General features: G+C 38.5%; 1 protein-coding gene across 4 annotated transcripts in view; it reads left to right on the forward strand.

Annotated features, from left to right (window-relative positions):
- LOC135124947 (uncharacterized) overlaps positions 1 to 23,074 on the forward strand; it is a 132,832-nt gene extending 109,758 nt beyond the window's left edge. For 3 of the 4 annotated variants that reach the window (XM_064050173.1, XM_064050175.1, XM_064050174.1), the window contains 11 exons: positions 4,458 to 4,686; positions 6,469 to 6,574; positions 9,120 to 9,287; positions 17,581 to 17,866; positions 17,923 to 18,410; positions 18,464 to 19,027; positions 20,533 to 20,610; positions 20,874 to 21,002; positions 21,051 to 21,135; positions 21,385 to 21,624; positions 21,679 to 23,074. In XM_064050173.1, the coding sequence (XP_063906243.1) occupies positions 4,458 to 4,686; positions 6,469 to 6,574; positions 9,120 to 9,287; positions 17,581 to 17,866; positions 17,923 to 18,410; positions 18,464 to 19,027; positions 20,533 to 20,610; positions 20,874 to 21,002; positions 21,051 to 21,135; positions 21,385 to 21,624; positions 21,679 to 21,821 (2,516 nt within the window). In that variant the 3' untranslated portion in view covers positions 21,822 to 23,074. The remainder of the gene's footprint in view (positions 1 to 4,457; positions 4,687 to 6,468; positions 6,575 to 9,119; positions 9,288 to 17,580; positions 17,867 to 17,922; positions 18,411 to 18,463; positions 19,028 to 20,532; positions 20,611 to 20,873; positions 21,003 to 21,050; positions 21,136 to 21,384; positions 21,625 to 21,678) is intronic. The other variant, XM_064050176.1, reaches the window with a different exon arrangement.
- The last annotated feature ends 9 nt before the right edge of the window (positions 23,075 to 23,083 follow it).

Below are 23,083 nucleotides of genomic sequence, written 5' to 3' on the forward strand. Positions count from 1 at the left end.
AAGATTGAGGAAGCGAAATTAATATTGAAAAATCCCATAACTGAATTATCTAAAAACTGATAAATCGATAAATCAAAGAATTAAGGAAGTGAAGAAAAATGGAAGAATCCAAAAGCTGGAAAATTCCAAAATTGAAACATCGAAAAATTGAAAAATCAATGAACTGAAAAAACGAAAAACTGAAATCGAGAATTCCAGAAATATAAACATCGAAATGTCGTGAAATCGAGAAATCAAAGGTCGAGAAATAGAAACATCGAAAGGTCGAAAAATCGGGAAATTGAGAAATCGAGAAATCAAAAAATAAAAAATTGAAAAACTGAAAAATCGGGAAATCGAAAACTTGAAAAATCGAGCAATGGGAAAAATCGAAAAACTGATTGAAATTGGAATTAAAACTGAAATTGCAGAAATAGAAAAATCGAAAATTTAGAAACGCCAAAAATTGAAAAACTGAAATATTCGGAAATTGAGAGATTGAAAAATGGAAACAAAATATCGAAAAATTCCAAAACCGAAATTACGAAAAATTGGGAAATCGAAAAACTGAGATATAGAAAAATTAAAAAATTGAAACATCGAGAAACCGAAACAAGAAAATATCGAGAAATTGAAGAAGCGAAAGTAATATTGAAAAATCCCAAAACTGAAATATTTAAAACTGTTAAATCGATAAATAGAAGAAGTGAAAATTCGAAGAAAAATGGAAGAATCCAAAAATTGAAAAAATCACCAACCTGAAATTTTGAAAAACTGAAAAGTTAATGACGTGAAAGAACGAAAAATTGAAACATCGAAATGCCGAGAAGTCGAGAAATACGGAAATCAAAAAATCTAAAATTTGAAAAATTGAAAAATCGAAAAACTGAAGAAACGATAAATTGAAAAACTGAAAAATCGTAAGTCGAGAAATCGAGAAATAAAAAATAGAAAATGGAGAAAACTCAAAATCACTCCTTTTTTCAATAAAATTTTGAGAATACAAAACTATTATTTAATTCATTCAAATCAAATTAAATCATTTCTACGTGACAATTATTTCGATGTATAAACATAAACACTTGAGCTTCATATTGCTATTACCTAGTGCTGTAGGAGATTTTATCACGTTAGTTAAGTGTTTTAAATATATTTTACATTGTCCTTACGGCGCAGGAGTTATTTATGACGCTGATTTTTACTTTACAGCAATTATTACAAAACAAAAATCGTTAAATCAAATTTTATAAATTTTTTTAAAGAGCTGGATTAGTCTGATTATTATACTCCAAGAGCGAAACAGCTTTCAACCAATTTTTTAATCTTTTATCTATAGTGGTGATTGAATCACACAGATTTCCTAGTAAAGATTATGAAATAAAAACACAAAAAATATCTCAAAACTAAAAATAGCGCAAAATTTTTCTTATGATTGTTTAAAAAATTACGTATGAAATCGTTCCTGTTAAATTTTAACGACATTATTTTACAATTTAGCCCCTCTTGGCTGAAAATATGTATGAGTTGATGTAAAATATTATTTTAACTCATCTGTAATTGGATGTTTTCTGGGAATTTCTAAAAACATTTATCAAAGATAACTACAGAATTATCAAAGATAACTACAGAATTAATTTATAACGCGATGTATGTAATATACCGATTATGTCAAATCCGATTCATCGAGTTTCTCTGAAATTGTGACGGTCTAATATTACTTAGTATATTTATTTGTATCAAAAATTTGGTGACGTCATCTCAAAGGGGGTACTATAATGATTGTTTTTCAGATAACATTATAAATCTGTTATCATTCATGCTTAGGATCATATTAATGTTGGATCAGTGGATTAGATAAGAAAGTAAACAAACTAGAGGACAGTGGGGTAAGGTGCAATTTTCATCTGCTAAATTAATATATTTCTTATTAAATAAATAAGTTTTTGCATATCAGTAGCATTAGTGATTATAATTATGCCAAAAATATATCTAAGCATAATACACATTTTTACCGTTGGTGAAACTATATATAAATTTGAATTTTGCTTCTACATTTCTTTTTATATCACCCTATCCCACTGTCCCCCAAATACGCCAATTTAATTAAATAAAAATTTAGCTAGAATGTCGATTGACGAAGTTATTTCGTTTTTTTCGTGATTCTTTATAAAACTGACCCAAATTCCCCCACATCTCCGCATCTTTCAGAAATCAATACCTCACGTACACGTTGTCATTATTTAATTTCGGCCTCATTATATTACCCGTTGATGTTCGCACCATCATTCCTTATGAACCCGAAATTTTTTTCCCGAATTTACGAGCTTAAAAATGATGGCCCGGTGCCAGGAGTAATGGAACGCCCGTATTAAACCCAACACTGCACTCCGTTGTCGGAACGATCCCACTTTACTTACTTCAAAGCGAAACTTCCTCCTCCCCTTTTCCACCGTCACAAAACGCTGATAACATTCATTCCGCGATACGAGAAAAAAATCACGGCCATAAACAGCAGCAATTACGTTCCTCTTTGATGTTTCATTTATTAATTTCTGCCATCGAAATAATCGCGAGCGACGATAAGGTTTTTTCGCTTTTACCTCGAATTTGTGATGTCGTGTTGTTTACGTTCTGTCGTCAGTGTGGTGTCACATCCCGTGCTGGAAAAATGGATATCGAGTGCGAAATTTTGACCGGCGAGAGCCGAGGTGACGAAAAGCGGCGTTGTTGCTTCCCTTACGGTTAATATTTTTTCTGTTTTATTGCTAGCGTCTGAGAGAGATGTTTGTGTCGTTTTATATTCCATACATACAGAAGTCTTTCGTGCGATGAGTTTTATGTCCACATCGAGATCGATTTAGTATTCGAAATAGAGAGATCAGATGAGGAAAGAATAGGAAATCTGTACATAATGGGAACATTTCTTTCCGACGTACGTGCATCTGTTTTCGCTCGATGTCGATTGAGTTTATCGCGAGTTTATATCAATTTTATTTCTATTATTGTGGTAGATGTGATGGATGGGGTTTTTATGGTAATGGAATGTGTGTTTCGTGCGTGTGTGGGACATTTTTTGGTGGATCATGCATGATATATGGGAAAGATTCGAGTAAAATATGGGCGGTTGTGTGGGAATGTGTTGATATTAAAAAATTTTTTCAAAAGATTATATGCATTGATAGTGAGTCGGGTTGATTAGAGCTAACTACGGTAAGGGCGTGTGCTACATTGAAATAGGGGAAAACCGTTACGAAAAACCTCGTGTCTAGGCGGTCCAAACAGCAGAAACAACAGTTGTATGAATCAAGCCAAAATTTTTATTTGATTTTAATCACGTAAAAGCCTGGTGTGACTTATTTGAGTAAGAGGATATTAAGTAATGTGACGTTCAAAGACAAATCATGTTTAATTACTAAGAGAAAATACCACACTGATTCACGTTTTTCTCAACATGTTTTAATTTTGCGTTATTTTCAAGGTTTATTGATAGTTTTTTGAATCGGCTCTGAAAAAACATCACCATTGTTGAACTTTTAATAAAACTTTTGATTTTTCGTTGCTTCGTTAAGTTTTAAAAGCACGAAGCTCAGTGGAGATCGTTTGTTCATATCACCTAGTAATAAACAAAGTGTTGCTCTTGAAAAACTAAGCGAAAAAAATAGCCAAAGTGGAAAAACTTTAGTTACGGCGTGTAGGAACTTTCCCGGAGCTTTCAGACTTTACAAAGACTTATAGATTTTCAGTAAATTGTGAAATATGTCTGTATTCATCGACAGTTTAATTTTTGTCCGAACTCAGAGCTAACCATGACAGTTGATCCAATTTGGATCGAACGTCTCGGGTGATGTGTCAGTTACTTGTCAGTGCTAAATAAGACTTTAAACCGAACACAGAATCTTATTTTATAACACTTATTGACAGTTGAGAACCAAATATAATACCATGGAAGATGATAACAGAATCTCGCAAACTATTTGTTAGAACTAGGAAGCACATTTACCTGACAGTGTCATATCTTTAGGAAGCGTAGGGAACGTTACAATAACAATGTTATCGTCGAAACCTGTTACTACAGGGTGTCGCTTCTGAAATAGTGAACAGACAACGGCAAGTATTGTTTATATTCTTTACGATTATCCTTTCATATAATTTTTTCCTTTGAAAGAATGTAGCAGACCAAGAACGTTCAAAAATAATTCCTCTATGAAAGCTTTTAGTGCCGCAATAACGAACCTTAATAGCTACCGATCTGCGCGAACAATAGCTCGTATCTGTCAACTATCGTCCATTCGACCCATTTTCGCGAATATTAAAACCCTGCATTACCCCGAAACAATCAGGTTTTTATCTCCGCTCGAAGCCCGCTCGAAACCCGAATAGAAGATTACTATTTTAATCATTCATTCAAACATACAAACATAAAATCGCACATATAACACGCGTAAAACCTCCTATAAACGTTTTCGCACTCCTTCCAGCTACCACGTCCACCGAAAGCGTCCTGCAAAAGTTCAGGAAGACGTTCTCACTCCGCTTCCACCAAAAAAAGATCACCAGCAGGGACAGTTGTACCTCCGATCTCGGAGAGGCTCTTTCGGAAATCCTGGGAGACCGCTCCGAAGAGGAGTCGCCCCGTCATGCAGCGTCGGCCTCGACCGCGACGACCGCAGCTGAAACGAAAGAAGAACAACCCGAGCAAAAGAGCAGGTAAGTTGAGAAAGTGGTTTTTCGTTTCGGTAGCCCGGAGCGGGATTAGGGGGGAGGGGGAGGTTCCAGGAAATTCAACAGCTGCAAGGGAAAATTTGTAGGGGCGGAAGAATGTACGAGGATGAAGTTGGTTTTGGATGTGTGTTGACGTCGTGACGCAGCGGCAGACGTTGACGAGTTTGGTATTTTAATTTTTAAGGGTTCTTTATTTCTTCTAAATGCAAATACGATGGATGTTCAGGAAGAACTGAGACGTTCCGCGTGTTATATTTACGGAAATTTTCGACAAACATTTGTCGATGATTGGTTAAACTGTTTCGAAAAAGTGCCGGGGTTACTCTGAATGGGAGGCAAACGTCTCCAGGGGTCAGCTAACTAGACAAAAAATCACGGAAAACTAGACAAGAAATTTTCGACAAACATTTGTGGATGATTGCAGTTTTAACATTTAACTATTCCAAAGAAATACAGATGCGGCCTATGTAAAACGACAAATGTTAAACAGTGCATTATGACTATACAGCAACAAATTTGTTAAAATGGGATGTGACGTTATAAAACCACAGCTAAAGATTGCAACCAAGATTTATAGATTGTTGACAGAACGTTGTAGAATTTCTAGAAGAATTGACCAACCGTAATAGTTGATCCTCAAATGGATAGTTTCTGGAGGAATCGTACACCTGGAGATGTGATTACTACGTATTTCTGTATTGTTCCGCATAACCTAATAAAAATACGTAGAAATGCGACATTTCCGTAATAACTTGAACCAAAGTGTGTGCTACGACCAAATAACTTGATTCAACCGTAAACCGAAAATATGAGGGTTTTGTGACCAAGAGCTGCTAATCATTTAGATGTCATGGTGACAACAAACTCTTGTTTTACGATATCGATCATCACTAGACAGCGGATTTCTGTCGGGCTTGGCAAGGCCAAACTCGGTACGGCTCGTGCGGGACGGGAATTCAGAGCAGTTACTAGCTGCACTTCGTCTATTTTCGAATAAAATAACGGTGCTTCGTTGTACTTTGCTGTTAATTCCCGTTCTCATTTACCTAGCTGTTTTACGAATTAAGGTTTCGTGAATTGTATTTATGGAATAAGTGAAAATTAAATGCACTGATTATTACCCGCTACTGATTCACAGCGATTCACGCGTCCCCACCTAATAATCGTGACGTAGCCCGACAGAAATCCGCTCTCTAATCATCACAAAAGTTTGGGTTACTAAAAAAATTAGGAAAAAAGTATCCTTTAGAATTTTTAATCCGTAAACATCATAAAAAGGAAAATAACCACAACGTCGTGCCTGTTATTCGCAGATTAATTATCAAATATTTTAAAATGACCTTTTTAGAAAACTTTTTTAAAACATTTTTAAACGGGATAATACTAAAAGTTCGCTGGTAAAGTTGGCGAGTTCCAGTTAAATCGCTGGAAAATTATAATTTAAAGTAGCGAAAGAAATACAACTTGTGACAAAGTTTTAATGAGTAATTGTGATTGCGGTTAAAGCGAGCAGGCAAACTTTTAATGTATTATTTATTTTGTTAATTTTTTTATGGCACATGGTGGAAATGCTTGGAGGGCGTAAGCACGATACGAGGGGCATTTAGAAAAGAGTCAGCCTGTGTCAAAAAATCTCTGTCTTTCCTGATTAGTCCTCGTATATCATTGTGTAAAGAAAAAGGACCGTATCGAATTTCTGTTTGCGTTAAGCTCTCTAGTCTTGTTTCGTGAATTTTTAGCACCCGTTTAATGCAATGTTCTTTCCAGCCGCTTCGGCCCTCTGATCTGGCGCTCGAGTAAAGAACGCAAAAAGCTGAACAAAGCTGCGAGGAATGCGAAATGCAACAGCGGCGACAGCGGAATCCAGATCGAGGTTAGTAACAAAGCCACTTCATTTTTCTCAGCATCTCCTTCAGCACCCTTCTTATTATATCAAGCACATCGTAAAGTCACTCGTTGTTATAAAAACTTTTTATGTCTCTTTGGGGAGGGAAAGTTTGTCGTTTTTCCCTCCCCCAATGCACAGCAATGGGTAGGTAGGACCACATATCACACAGTATATATTCGTTTTTTTTTTTCTTATCTGAAATGACAGCACACTAATTTTTGTCGAATTTTTACTAGGCTGCGGCTAGAATAGCTTGGTAAGATATTTGTATAACGCATAATTTTTACAATTTGTTTATTTTCATCGTGGTTTTTATCATGTACTACATCCGCACCGGCCCGAGGGAGAGGACGCGCTTTTATCGCCCACCCTGTAAATATTTACTTCACTTTTGTTCTTTGTTTTAATCCGTCGTTGCTTTATGGCACGTTGAGGGCTTAACAGGCCATTTTAGAAGGTTTTATTACGAAAGACGAGGTTTAAGACTATTAAAGCTGGATTTACATTGGGAGGGGCGACGAAATGCGTCTTTCTGGATTGCTTCGGCCGGTGTTCTCTACCTATCATGTAGTTTTTAGAACGACTCTGTATATATAATGCAGCTGGCTGTTCATTTTATTCGCTTCAGTGGCTCGGAGGGGTGTTTAACTGAGACACGATAGATTAAAAGAAGGCTTAAATGAGTTTTAACTTTCTTTATTATTAAACATCACGGAACTATTTCAAGCAATTTCGCATCACAAAAGCCCGTAATTATAAATCTGCGTTATTTTGCCAAACAAATAATGTTTTCGTTTTTCAAACGATGTAATTTTATAACGCAGAAGAAATTTTGTAAGAGAATTCGGAACAAAGGGAATGTTAATAAAAATTTCCTCCGGTAATTCCTTTATGAGGACTTTTCGCGGTTCAACCTTTATTCATTATGTTGTGTTTTCCCAGAGCGTTGCGTAACAGTTTAAAAGAAAATTTGGGGAATCAAATTTATTTTGTTTAAAACCAATGGCCGAAAAGAGCGCGTACGCCGTAGAGTGTGAGCGATTTTTAGCAAATACGAAATTTCTATGTTCCCGATTCATTTTCCCCTTTGATTAATAAACTAGTTGGAAAACTTTTTGCTATTTTAGCCTGGAGTGCAATCAATTTCAATCACGTCAACGAAATAATTTAGTGGTTTTCGATTTCGCCCAAAGCTGCCAGGGATGATACTCGGATTATTCGTCCGGAAAGCGGTCCGAGATGAATTTTTGGATTTCGTTTGGTATTTACTGTGGTGGGTGTTTCATTGAATTAAATTGCGAGCAAATATTTAATTAAAATAATTGTGTGACAAATTTTGTGGATAATAAACCAAAATTTGGGCTTTCTCTGCAAAAATAAAGTGAAATTCACACTTTCGTTTGGTTTTGTAGAGCACCTACAGTTTTGTGACGGCAAGGTAGAGTCCGACCAATACGGAAAATCAAATGTAGAAGTAGCAACTGAAAAACTACAATTTTCTATGTCTTCTGTTGCCGATTTTGTTCGGCCGATAATCTTCCAAACTACTGAGCTGATTGTTGTGAAACTTTAGATGTGTTTTAGGAATATCGTGTAGGTGATAGAATGCTAATCAAAATTTGTCTGACTATCCCCTTCATGAACTGATTGACGTCATCTCGAAGTTTTGCTGAATAAATTCATTCTAAAATGTGCAAAATATTATGAGTATATTTGTTTATCTATAAGTCAGAATAAAGCTACTCCCATTAAGGGAGGTGGAAGTTAGCTTCAGCTGAATGTCCTCAAAAACAAACGAACAATAAACTGTGTACGTGTGATAAACTCGCCATTATAGTTTTTTGAGTAAAATCCCCATTTTTATGAAAGTAATTAGTCTTTATGCCCGCTTAAGCTCTTTATGCTCTCCGAGCTCGTATACGAGGTCTTTACGACTTTTGTCAGGTGATTATGGAATATTTTACGATTCACATCCACCAACAGTCACGTAATACCAACCGTAACGGTCAAGCATCCCCTGCTTTATATCGCCGTCGAAAAGTGCACTGAGCTTATAAAATGTTATCTCGCCAGCCAGACCTCTACCTATTATAAACACAAATATTCTCATTATTCTAGTAATAAAGTAATCATTGTTGTTGACACAAAAATCCCCATTTTACTGCATCTCACACCTCACATAAAGAAGAAGGACCACAGACTTGCGTGAACCCATTAGTGTCCCGCAACCACTCAGACACTGTTCGTCGCTAGTAGGGTTTTCAAAAGTCGCTTTAGTCGTAAAACTGCCTTGGACACTTCTGTAACACCTAACCGTTGCACCCTTTCTAACAGTTTGCAACTTGAGCGACTTTGTACCCACTTATCCACACCGACTCATTTTTTGTGTACGGATGGATCGAACCCTTGTAAACTATACTGTTGTCATTTTATCTATGGTCATGTTTCTCATTTGTTTGCGCGAACACAGACGGACCGACATGACACGCGAAGGTGTTGAGGATTTGGTGTGAGACTTTCTCGGTTGCAGATGATGCCCGGCTGTGGGGGCGCTGGCGATAGTTCCGAATCACACGACACTGACCCACCTGGTGACGATACGGATAGTCCTCCGTCCATTAGGCGAAGGACTCCGCATGGAAAAGGTTCCAGACCCCACTCCGATCTGCTCAATCAAATACTCATCGATAAATTTAAGGTAGGTGGAGTGCGAAATTGTAGGAACCTTTATTTCCCAATTACAAATTGTAGCCGTTACACTGCTACTAAATCACAATGCAAATTTTGAATTTTGCTTTACTATAACGATTCTTTCCGACTTTTGTGTGTCTTTGAAACATACTAATTGTGAGCTGAACGTTTAGCTTTTCGTTTATAGGTATGTTATAAAATTTACGACCTCGTTAACTGTCGCTGTCGTCAATTTATTACACACGGAAATTAAACTTAGATCAAGTTTCATCTTGCTGCTGATAACGAGTCGCACTGATAAAATATGCAACGCGATTCGTGCTTGCACAACGCATCCGTGCCATGTTAATAGCGGTAACAGGCACCGACTCGATAATCGGTGCGCCAAACACCTACTGTGCGTTCCGATTTGACTTGGCAAAATTCGCGACGGTGTCAATCAATTATTCAAACACCTACCGATTTCTACAAAGTAGTTGATACGTGAATCTTGTCATTGTCATCGAATTTAAATATATAAAAATCCAATATTCACACGAATAAAAGCGGAATAGCAAAAATTTAAGATAATTAAAAAATCGGTAGGTTTTTGGATAACTGACAACTACGCCGCGAATCCTCCCATACAAAATGCATTGCTGACGGATTTTGTGCGCTACCAAGTCAAACCGGAAGGGACGCTATTATTTTTCGGTCGTAGTTCGTTACTGTTGAAATTAAAGATACACTGATACGTTTCTCTCGGGTATTTATTCAGTTAATTACTACAAGCATAACCCACACAGGCCCGGAATAAGTCGACACTAACCAAGAAAAACTATCGATCTTCATAAATATCTCGTTGTAGATACAGCTAATTGAATTTTTTGCGAACCTACACAGTTCAAGCTCGTTACAGCACCTTCGGCCATTTACCAGGGCAACAGTGTAGCAGTTCTGGTTTTGATCAATAATTTCATGCAAATAACACGCTTTGTTTTAGCTCATTCATAAAAAATGTACTTTTTGTATTATACTCTAATACATTTCTTTTGAATGCGCTGTGCCGTCGTAACGAGAATGTGTCTCCGCTGTACCATATTAAAACACCCACAATATAAATAAAATTCAGGAAAGTTTTTCCGTGGAAACCCATTTCCATCACGTGTCCATCTCCCCGACCCCTTTAGAATCCGCTGAATTTACATTTTCCATTAGATCCCTAATCACGATTTTCCATCTGTCAGGGCGGTACTCAACACAATCACAGACAAGATTAATTTTCAATGCAACACAACCTCGACTGTTTGCATAAATACGATGAAGTGGCCATTGCACCGGTATATGTAAAGGATCTGTTATTTGGCTCATGTTGAGCACATCGCGACAAGATGGCTTCTGCAATTTCCGACTTTAAGATTTCGCTAAACCGGATTAAAATTCTTACAAAATTTATGTTTACGTTTTTCTAATATTTAAATATGAGTTTCCTGAAATCGCCAACAAAAAGCCAAAACTGGAATCGCGGATATTGACTGCAATGAAAGTTTTCACGGCCTGAATTAAATTACCGAAAACACTTTTTATTTCTTTGCAAACCGAAGTCGTTTTATTATGAGATTTGTAAAAATTGGGTACAGAGTTTTTATTACGGATAAGAGACCAAAAACACAAATCCTTCGGCAACAAGAGTGTTTTTTATTCTTTTAGAGATATGCAAAAACCTGTATAACTGAAAATAAAGTAGCTAAAATAGAATCGCACACTGCTTTTATCGGATTATCTAAAGAAGGAAAAATTGATAGAAAACATGTAATAGGAAAATCATTTATGAAAAAAATGTTTTCTTTGTACTGTGTCGAAAGTACAAATAAACATTGATAAATATTTATGTCAAATTAACATTTTCCTGTACTTGTGGTTTATGAATGCGCCTTCAGTATAATTAACATTTTATGCTAATGTAAGAAAAACATTTTTTATTTTCCGAGTGTAAGCTAAAGAAATATTGTAATATCGTCTATTCGGATAACAGCTACTTTCATGTTTTTTCGACGTTTCATGACCTCTAGAGTAGCAAAAAAAAACCGTTTCTGTGTGCCTGTCTCTGTGCTGATGTTTATTAGACAGTTAATCTCTGTTCATACCCAGCAGCAATTTGATAACGTCACGTAAATTTGTATTTGTGGTTTATGAATCTGAGTTGATTTAGAATTTTTTTTCTAAGACAGTGAATTTTTTGAATGCTTGAAAAGTATGAAATAATTTTGTATAAAAATTATAAAATTTAGTTTTGCGATTTTTATTTTTGCTTCCTGAGCGTAAGCAATCGAGTCTATCGGGGGGCGACTGCCGACTTTTATGTTTTCTAGACATTTCATGACCCATAGAGTATGAAAAATTAGATCTCCTGGTCCAGTCTGTGTGTCTTCTGTTAAGATTTTTATTTGGCAGATATTCTCCAAAACTACTGGACCGATTGTATTTTGTATGTATGTTAGGAATATCGTGTAGATGGTAAAACGCTAACCAAAATTTGCCCAATTATGATATCGAAATAGCTTTCGACCGATTTTTTATTTTTACCATTCATAAGAAAATGTACCGTCATTAAGTGCTTTTACCAAATTTAAACAACTTTGGACTATCGTATCATCTAACCCGACCCGATTAAATTTGAGTTGACTTGATCTCGTGTGACTCGTAGTCCTGGTCGGGAGGTTGTGCAGAAGCCGCAGGTAGCGAATAGATTAGTAAATACGTAATCATAGTTTTTTAAAGTTGATTATTTTTACCACTCTTAACTGGGCTAAAATTTAAAATTAAGTAAATTTTCTCTACTATTGCTCATTCGGTGACTTACTAAAGCAGTTTAAAACGTTCAAAGATGACATAAAACCTCCCCTAAATTAATTCCACCACCCCCAAATTAACTTTTGGCGCCACAGAATGAAAGTCGAGCAATTAGTGCGAAATTAGTCTCGTTCTGGAGACGCAGAACACAGCTTTGTAAGTTTTCGGACGATAAATCTTGCTGGCCTCAAATATGGTTCTAAATTTGTCTCCTGTGGCACCTGGAATGCTCGTTTACTGGTGAAGTTGGAAAACGACAAAATATCAATTAGTTGTATCCTCTTGTTATCGACTGAATGAGGAGGAATGAAATAAAACCGCTGCCGAATTGGTCTCGAGCGTCGAATAAAACCGTCCGTGTAGGGTTAACGAATTTTTCGAATTTTCCCCCAGTCGCAGTCGGTTTGTTTTATTTCTAGAAAGTGCGACTGCACAAGTACACGAAGTATCGACCGAAATGTCGCACTCGGTCTAATTTTATACTAACGGCTTGGTGCTACCAGCGTCGGGGAATTTTTTTCCGGGATAAATCAGGTGATTTCTTCTAAATATTTGCGTGAACTTGGGCTTGTTTGAAGTGTCGAAGAGATTGACGGCAAGCCGGCGTTCGGACGTAAAGTTCTGCAATTAAACTCTAATCTGGTGTATTTAAAAAAGGCGACAGTAAATATCCTGGACGTTTTAATTTCAGCGCCCGTGTGTTAAGTCCGATAAATTAGAAAACGTAGCGCTGCTACCTCATTAAGTCGTTACAAGTACAAATTTAGTCAATTCGGACGAATAAATTCCTGCAAACTGGAAAGTTTACGAGCTGCACTATAAACTTCTTACTGCCGATGTTAAGTTATTAATTCGGAAGGAAAATATTCCAAGGAAATTTTACGACACGATATATATTTCATGCGCTTTATCTTTCGTTTGTCCTCATTACTGTCTTCATCAGCCTGTTTTTATTACAAATGGACTCATCCGATGAAAGTGTTTTAGGGATAACGGGTTTTCTTTACGATAGGCTGATTAGTTATTATGAACTTGAATGGTCGATCTGATGATCTACAAAAATATGAGATTGAATTTGGATTTTAATGAATATTTTCACTGACAGTTAGTTACGCAGCTGCAAAAAATGGGTCCGGTGTTTATCAAAACGAAAAATAACAATCTTTGCAACAAATAAGTTAAAACTATCCTCAGTTAATTTTTTATTTATTTGTTTAGGTTAACACGAAATGTCCTATTTGACCGAGTCTGACGTGCATCTGCCCACAGTGAATCTAAAATACGGTCGTCAATCATAATCAAACCAACCAATTGCTTTACTACTCTTTATAGCTCTAAATTCGGCATAAAATAAGCGTAGGACTCGATCTTACTGTTGTTGATCAAAACAGCGTTTATTAAAAAGTAATTAATATTCAAAACTGGCGCTCTTTGAGACATCTATGATCGGTTTTGTAGTTTTACATTATTGTGTAAATTTTGTGGATGTTATTGCCCCAATTACATTTTAATTAATTGTTGCTGCATTTGCGTGAACAACAAACCGAGAGTTCTCCAAAAATTCCCTTAGTGTTATTTTTGAGATCTACGTTGCAATATTTTGAGAGTTAAATTAAATTTTAAAATACAGAGCGTTTATAGAAAATTCTATAAAATATTGTAACAAATTTTTTGAACCCTTGCATCGCTAAAAAATTCCAAAGAATTTGAACAACGTGGCAACATCACATTGAAATTTTTAAAATACACGGTGGCTATAGAATCCAAGAGGCCAATTAGTATATGTAAAAATATATAGGATGTTCCATTTCCAAAAGTGTGGCTTCAGTTTTTGAGTTTTTTTTTTTTTTTTTTTCTAAAAATAAGCCACTAGATTTTGTACGATATTCTAGAACCACAAAACCGATGCTTGCCGACATCGACTAGATAAATGTGACGAGTCGAGATTTTGTTGTAAGTCATAAATAAAACAGCTTGCAGCGGAGGTGAGTCATTGAACCGCAACGTAAGCGTGACGCAGAACAGCACTTTTCCACATCTTGCGTCAAGTCCAGGCACGAGCCGCCCCTGAAAATATGCCTTAACGATCGCTCTGAAAGGAAAAAGGAATGTATTATAATGTATATGACGCCACATCCTCTAAGTTTGAATGTACATTCCGAATGTCGCCTTCTTCGTTTTATTTCTGCTTAAAACGTGACCGCACACCCGGCGAAAAACCATCCCGCCCTATCGATCCGCAACCTCCCATGTAAACTGAAACTGTACTCGGCCCCCGTTTCTCCCGGAGTCGACGCCCATGTTCGAATGCAAGTCGTGTTTCTGATATCGAGCAAGGATTCCCACTCGTTTCTACGGCGAACGACCGGGAAGTCGATTTCAGGATGTCGTCGTGCGAACGCACCGCACAATGCTGATACGGCGGCGGCGGCATTTGGCGGCGGGCGCAAGGGCAGGTGTTTCAGTGCGAAAACCAAGGGTGGAACATCTGCGGCTACCTGTGCTAGTGTCCGAGTGCGTTTTTGCGATGGTGACGCGGACGTCCCTGTTCTTTTCCAGATAAAAAGACCAGTTCTTGATAAATGAGGAAGACTGTTGCGTCGAGGCGTCTTTGTGGGAGTGGTGCATTTAAAGTGGCCGTGACGTCGGTATTGGAGGATTGTTAATTTCGGTGGTGATTTGTTTTGGCATGATGGATTATCGCCCCTTTTTCGTAGCGTGGACACCTGTGCTTTGTCGTAGGAACGCTTTATCGAATTTGTGAGTGATTCATGAATTATTACTGTGGAAGTACTCTACTTAATTGGTTTTTGATGGGTTTATGGCCGAAAACGTGCCCGCTATCGGGCCACGAAGAAATAGAAACCATGAATTATGCACATGTAGAAATGTTAAACGGGATCGACGGGGACGGGTGTATATGGGTGTATAGGAATTGAAAAGATAAGAATTCGCCGGAAGTGATATCAAACTGTATTTCAACAAAAAAACGTATTCTGGTTCTCGATTCAATCGAGCCATTTCACCCCTTCATTCAAGCGTCACACTTGAGTGCACAACAGACATTGTGAAGTCGACAAGCGAGGTTTTGCATTGAAAAATTGACGCGACAGATGGCTACTTTGCGAACGTATTGTGTACATTGTTACCTTATTTGATATTCTTTTTCAAAATTATACGTACTCTGGGTCGCGTTCAAAAACAAGTTGTGATGTGGGTTCTATATTAAGGCACGTTTGGACGATAGCCACATGTTTGTTTAAAATAAACACGTCCATCGATCTAGACCCAGAATTACAATGCTTGCAAAAATTGTGAAAATACTTATTTTCAGACACAAATATTTAATCGTGTCATCGGTTTTTATCAACACGACACTACTCAAATACGATAATTAAATATTTGCCTTGTTTTTTCGTCAACAACACCACTTTGTATACACAGAGTGACAAATACTGATTATCATTACCACCTTCAGTATTTTTTAAATACTACAAGCAAAGAACAAACATGGAAATCATTTTCCCCGATTAGATAACACCGTTATGGTTTAAAGTATGTGCGAAGCGTCAATATTTTTCTTTCAAATTCCACTCTTATCACCTTCATTAACAACCCACCACTTTTATTGTACAAATTGGGTTTAATTGGCCTTTCAGAAATTATTTTTTAGTCACACCATGATTCACCACGAAACCATATTTGTCGAGTTTAATAACAACCGAGTGTTTAAATTTTCTGAAAATCGGGCCTCTTTTAGTATATTGGGTTAAGTTCACACACCAGTGGCTCTCTTTTCCCTTTGAAAAATTTCTCCGCTCCAATTTTTTATGGAGAGGATCATGAACATAACTTCAGTACGTCGTTTCAAACCTACAAGATGTTCCCCGGCGGTCGCAAGTAATGTAGCGGAAGAACGTCGAAAAGAGTGCCCCGTATTTAAACCAGGCTCTGACAAATACATGTAGTGCGAAACAAACTCCGTATTTTTCTGCGATGTTTACTGCGACCACTCGTAATTGTGTTCGAGTGGAATACTCGACGAAAATCGGCGGGATGTTAATGATCTGTATCGTCGATATCGTCTATTGACAATTTGAGGAGTTGATGGTGCCAATCCTCTTGGGAGCTATAATAATTAGAGCAGACTAAAAAACAACTGAACAAAAACAGTACTGTAGGCTGTCAGTTACCTATTTATGCACTGAAACGGTTCGGCGATTAAGCACGTATAAAATTCTTGGTGTATATTTGGTATGTAATTCATTACTATAGTCTCAAATTGTCGAGAAAATTTGGTGTGCCGTTTTGGATTTGATCAATAAAAAAAATACACCGTCTCCCTGCAAGTCCATTACGTATTATGTGACTTAAAGCACGAGATGCTTTAAACAATAAAATAATGCTAATAAATAAACTAAATCGAGGTGGGTTCATAAACCAAAAGTACGAGAGTATATCAGATCCCTGCAGATTCCTCCAAATTCTTCCAGATTTTTTTAGATTTTGCTAGATTCTTCGAGATTCTCTCGGATTCATTCAAATTTTTCCAGATCATTTCAGATCCCTGCAGACTCTTTTAGATTCTTCTACTTTCTTCTAGATTCTTCGAAACAGCTAATATCTACCAAAATAAGAATAACAAAAATTTTTCACATTTATTTTTAAAATTTAAAACGGGGATCTACTTTTTCATGTTCTAGAAGATGTGAAACGTCGAGAAAATATAAAATTAAGCCGTCGCCAAATCGAGCTTATTACAATGGATTGAGGGAAACACCGAAGTTATTTTCATATTTTAATTTTGATCCCAGTATACAGTTTTGGATATCACTTCTGGTGTTTTTTAGTAGATTTTGATGAGGTAAAATAACAGCAAAATAGTTATTATGAGATAACAAGAAAAACTAATGCACGGCATGAGTGTAAGTCATGCAATGCGACTTTTGACAAGAGACGCATACTGTGTTTTAACTTGTAATCCCTTTTTGAAAGCAACAATAGATTTTACAACATTATTTTACTTTATTTGCTTTGTATTTTGAGGGGCTAAGGAGACCAAGGACGATTTTATTGATTCTCCCAAATATTATTGAACTTGAACTTTGTAGTACGTGTGTGTAAATGAATGTAGCAATGTGTTTTTAATTTTTCAACTCGTTGTTTAAAAAAATAATTATTCCTCCCTTTCACTAATCTGTAATGGAAGAAGTATTTCGAGCGACTCCAATATTTTTAATGGCACTTTAATTAAGTTTAAGTACTACCACCACTATTGTTAAACCAGTCGTTTTGCAACACACCGAAATGTAAAATACAATTAAAATGCTGATTTATTTGCTGATAGTGTTATTTTATTTCCCCCCGTTTCCTCGAAAGCGTCGTTTCTGCACTCCCATCGCATTCATTCATTTATTCATTCCTTACATTAATTCCATAAAGTAATCTTCTTTCTTTGTCTCTCTCAGTCTGATTTAAAACAACGTACCCATCGCCATAATCAAGTCCGAAGAACCCGATCCGACCTCGGAGGTCAGCGACTCCTCCACTGGGACGCCCGATCTTCCTACAAGCGTCTAATGTCGACACCGAGTCCGCTGCGGGGGCGCCCCCAAAGCCCCCGCAGAAAACCTCCGGATGTTCCCGGCGGCGTCCAACTAAGGGTGACCCACCGCCGAGGTCAACTGCGAAGGTCGCTCAGCCAGCCGTTGGATATAGACAAGTTGTCGCCGCTGATGAGGACCAAAACCGCAGGTACGTCTCCGTTATATGCAATCGTCGGCTTTGCTGTACCGTGTTTGATTTTTCAGGTTTACGGCTAGGCGGCTCTCACGTCCTCAGCGAGGACGAGCACGACGGCCGCATCGGCACTTCCGACGACGAGATGATGTCGGATTCGGAATCGTCGATCGCCTCGTTGACGGAACGAAAGAAGTCGCTCGAATTGGCAATGGAGGAGGAGATGGTGATTTTGGCGGAGGCCGTCTTCGATCACGTCGCCTTCGAGGCGGAGGAACTGGCGTTTCGCGCCGGGGACCTCATCGAGGTGCTGGAGACGGCCAATAGAGAGTGGTGGTGGGGCTCGACGGGGGGCAAATCGGGTTGGTTCCCGGCTCAGTTCGTCCGGCTGAGGGTAAGTCAAGAGGATACGGTGGAGGACTGTCTGGCTGCCATGGCGTCGGGGAAAACCGTACCGTCGCAAATACGGAGGCGGACGAGCATTTCGCTGCTGTCGAACGACCAGGTCAGGACGAGCGTCGTCAGGGAGCTGGTCAAGACGGAGAGGGATTTCGTGAAGGTAACGACCTCGTGCGGCGTTTGTCGACCCTCGAGTCTCGTCTTTTCGTGTAGGTCCTGCAGGACGTAGCCGAGGGTTACATAGCCGAGTGCCACAAGCGCCAGGACATGTTCACCGCCGACCAGATCGCCACCATCTTCATCAATCTAGAGGACATCCTGAGGTTCCAGTCGAGTTTCGTCCGCGACCTGGAGGCGCAGATCGACTTCGACGCCCCCTACAAGAGTTGCGTCGGCAGTTGTTTCCTCAAGCACCGGGCCGGGTTCAAGATGTACTCCGAGTACTGCAATAGCCATCCGTCGGCGACGGCCGCCTTGCAAGAACTCTACCAGTTCAACAACTACAGCAAGTTCTTCGAGGCTTGCCGTTTGATGAGGGGACTGATCGAGATTCCGCTGGATGGGTATTTGCTGACGCCGGTACAGAGGATCTGCAAGTACCCTCTGCAGCTGGCCGAGTTGCTCAAGTACACGAAACCCGACCATAAAGACTATAACGATATCAAGGAGGCTTTGGAAGTGATGCGGGGCGTGGCCGTTTTGATTAACGAGAGGAAGAGGAGGATGGAGAGTTTGGAGAAACTGGTTGCGTGGCAACAAAGGGTGGAGGGGTGGGAGGTAAGCATGAATTTTTTTTCTGATTTTCATAAATAATGCAACGGAAAAAACTTTAATGGGGAGAATATTTAATCGTGGATGGTAAATTATGTTCGGCGATGTGGGAGGCACCCCCATATGTTGTCAGTTCCGTATTCTGGTTTTGAATAGATTCATTAAATTTCATACGGTTGCCTTCTGAGCTTTAACCGCAGTTATGGAAATCTATGAGAGGAGCTGAATCACAATGCGTTTAACATAAATCATCACTTTCACGGAATATTGGACGGATGAGTAGGCGTATACATGCGATAACGACTTTATAGCTGAAGCGGCGAATTTTTACATGAAAAGCTTTATTGTGGTCGTATTTTCGTTTATAACGGTTTTTGGGTGATTGTGGAATGTTCTCTCGTTGAAATGATAGGGCTCTTGAATGGGTGCCAAGGCGATGACGAACGTTCGGGTAAAGGACGTCTCGAGAAGCGGAAGCATTCTCAAAGGCAGTTTGACGAAATGGGGGAAAAAGGAAGAAATAAAAGTAGTAATCCATCGTAATAAAACTAATAAGGCTCCTGAGACACACTGAATGATTTACTACTAATAATCCCAAAATATACGAGAAATACCGAGAAATCAGTAACAAGTAACTGTACACAATAGTCACTTGTTTCCTGTCAACATAAAAAAAAAATTGATCCTTGAAGATATCCTACCGACTAACCCCCACCATAAAATTCATTTAATGGACTCTACTTATTTGTTAATAACGAGCGCCATTGAACAGGATAAAAAATAATCACTTATTGCTCTTAGCTTGTAATTTTTCTAAAAACTGACTTCTGGAAGACATGGATATCGTACAAAGTAATCCCAGTCATTACAATCATTCAAAAAACAACAGCAATTTGAGGTCTCTTAAGAAGAGTACGAAGCGCCGACGTCAGGTCAGATGAGGTCAAGTGAGGTTACGTCATGCTAGGCCAGGTCAACTTAAGCCAGGTCAGATTTGGGGCGGCAGTTAATAAACAACACATGATCTTTTCGTCGATACTTCTTAAACGAAGAAAATATGAAGAAGTGATGCAAAATTGTCCTCAAGTTGGCGCTGGAATTTAAGCTGTCTTGTTGATTCCCACTGTGAGTGGATCACGAAAAAGAGCCCGCTCGTCCACCGCCAACTTGACGTTTTTTGTATATGAGAAAGAGCAAAAACATAAGGAAAACCCAAGACAGATATTTGCGCCTACCGAGAAAATGGTATTACAACAAAAGAGTCTCGAAGTGGTCCAGCTTCGAGGGTTAAGCAATCAACTACTTCTTGTTTACCGTTTACAACACAGATTTTTACTTCCCGAGCGTAAACGTGTCATAATTTTGCCGAAAAAATACTATCTAAATTGTGCAAAATATGATGAGTCTACAACTTTCGCCCAAATTTTTCCGTTGGTAATCGTGCGCAAAAATTACCAAAACAAAATTCCTATTCTGACATAAAATTGGCACTGTGTTTTTTGTTGTCGTAGAAATGCAGCTTCGTCGGCAAAATGAAGGCGATCAATAATAATGATGAAAAGTTTGGTACATCATTAATGACAAACAAGGTATTTTCCGAAAGGAAAGTGTAAAACTCCAACTTTCCCCTTATTAAATGTTTCAAAAAGTAAAAAATTAAAACACCCAGTAAATTCTAAGTGATTGAACGAAACTTCCAACTCCGTACAGTTTACCTGGTGATACTTAAACTTGTAGAGACCTTCACCCCACTCCCCACAACTGACAGTCGTATTGTATACACGTCATACCTACACAGCCCACTGAACAAAAGCACGGTTTACTTCAATTTACAAGACGTTCGTGTTTTCAGGGCGAGGACCTGATCGATATAAGCAGCCAACTAATTCACCAAGGCGAAGTCGTGAAGGTCACCACCGGCATGTGGACCAACAACATCACTCTGTTCCTTTTTGACCACCAAATTGTCTACTGCAAAAAGGTAACCAACCCACTTTCAATACAAGCCCAACTTCAATATTTTTCGTAGGACATATTAAAAAGGAGCGTGTACGTGTACAAGGGTCGCATATGCTTGGACACAAGCGAAGTCATCGACGTACCTGACGGAAAAGGTAAAATCATTTATAGTCCACTCAATTCGGCGTCAAAAAATAAGCAACCGTGAATTTTGAGTAGGCAGTGATTTTTATTTTTTCACTGAACTCCGCAAATGTTGAAAAACCTTCAGTCCATCTGTTCGATAGACGGGGTATAGAACTTTTGTATTAAGTAAGGTAAAAAAAAAAAGTTGCCTACTCAAAATGTATCGAATCGTCTACTAAGTGTAGTACCGACGACACGCATAAACCGTAATTTTGCAGACAACCATTTAGGTGTTAGCGTGAGACATGCCATCAAAGTGTACAGCTGTATCCGCGATAAATGGTTGCTGTTCTGCTGCCGCTCTTCGTCCGACAAACAGCGATGGTTGCAAGCCTTCTCCGAGGAGCGCAAACTGGTGGCTCAGGATAAAGACGACGGTTTGGAGTTTCCACCTTCGGCCAAGCAACTGGCGAAAGTGGCAGCCCGCTCCCAGCGGCGGCCGCCCCGGAAGCCCAGAGGTATTGTTAGATCGGAAGCGTCGTCGTCCTCCGGCTCTAAAAAGTCTATTCCAGCCGGTAAAAACTACAAGCACAGTCCCGCCTACATGGGATTTGCCCTCCAGCTGAACACGAACTCGAACTCGCTAGGTCGCAAAGTGGGAACGTGGTTCACTTTCGGCGGTCACAAAAAGTCCAGGCACCGCGACGTTTCCTGAGACAAGACCACGTTACTGTAACCACAGACACATCGTTGAAATTTCGTTTTGCCAAAAAGAGATCTCCAGTGCCAAAAAAATTTAGTGTTCCGTGAATTTCGACGATGTGTGGTGGTGGACAGTAAGTCGGAGTTTTATCTGTGTACATAGTACTGTAATAAACCCCCTAGTGATACAAGGCTACTGCCGAACGTGCTGTGCTAAATGACGTGAACTTAAGTAAGGCCTAACTGTACATATAACCGAGGTCTCGTTTTCCTATTTGCTGTTTTATTCGTTGACTATCGATATTGACGACTGATGCAATTTCGACTACCGGAAACTACGCACAATGCAAACTTCGATATATCGCACAGGGTATTAGACAAATTTTAAAAAGAAAAATGCAAAAAACAGACGAAGGCGAATATATTCACAATCACATTGTCTATGGACCAATCACTGTTGTTCAAACGTGACGTGTTGTATGTATTCTGTTTCCACTTTATTTTTGTTCGTTTGTAGCGTTTTCTAATAAATTATTCGATTTTTCGTTTTTGTTTGTGATGATTTTGCGTTACGCCCTTCTGATCCTCCTTGTAAATAGGCCCGCCCCGTTTGCATGCTTTAACGAATTGGTCGATCACAAGACAATGTACTGACGATGATGATGATGACACAACCACCGGAATTATTCTTCTATGGTGGTATTTTTGTACAGCTTCCAATATGGCCGCCACTCGGCCATCCTTTATTAACCTGTGAATTGTTGTTGCTGAATTTATAACTTTTCACTTTAATACCTTCTTCTACGACCAGAAATTTTTATATCTTGACTATTAAACGCATCTTGATCAAGTATTTGCAGAGATTATTGTTTCGCGCCCACAGAACGATTATTTTTGTAGATAGACGATAGATTCGACAATTCAATTGGATAATGTAGTCGGTGAAACACGTGGGAACAAGGTTGCGCTCTTCTAAACGATAAGAAAAACGTCTATGTATGGCCACCTACATTATCCTTTCGATTCGTGTTACGTAGACTGTGAAATAGTCGTAGATAAATGTATAGTGTTGACAGTTTTTATTTTGTTTCGACTAGTTACACATATTTTTATAAAACGCTTCCCACTTACGCAGTTGAGTTGATGTATGCACACCTGTGCAATTGTTACGAATTTGTTAGTTAGAACTTACACGTTATTGTTAAACATATGTTTTTCATATGTATGTTTGAATTTGATGTAATAATAAAAAATTTTATATCGGTATGTTACTTA

This window comes from Zophobas morio, unplaced genomic scaffold, assembly GCF_036711695.1.
Source record: "Zophobas morio isolate AGI-343-1 ecotype UQ-CSIRO unplaced genomic scaffold, CSIRO_AGI_Zmor_V1 ptg000008l, whole genome shotgun sequence".
In the NCBI taxonomy this organism is placed as follows: Eukaryota; Metazoa; Arthropoda; class Insecta; order Coleoptera; family Tenebrionidae; genus Zophobas; species Zophobas morio.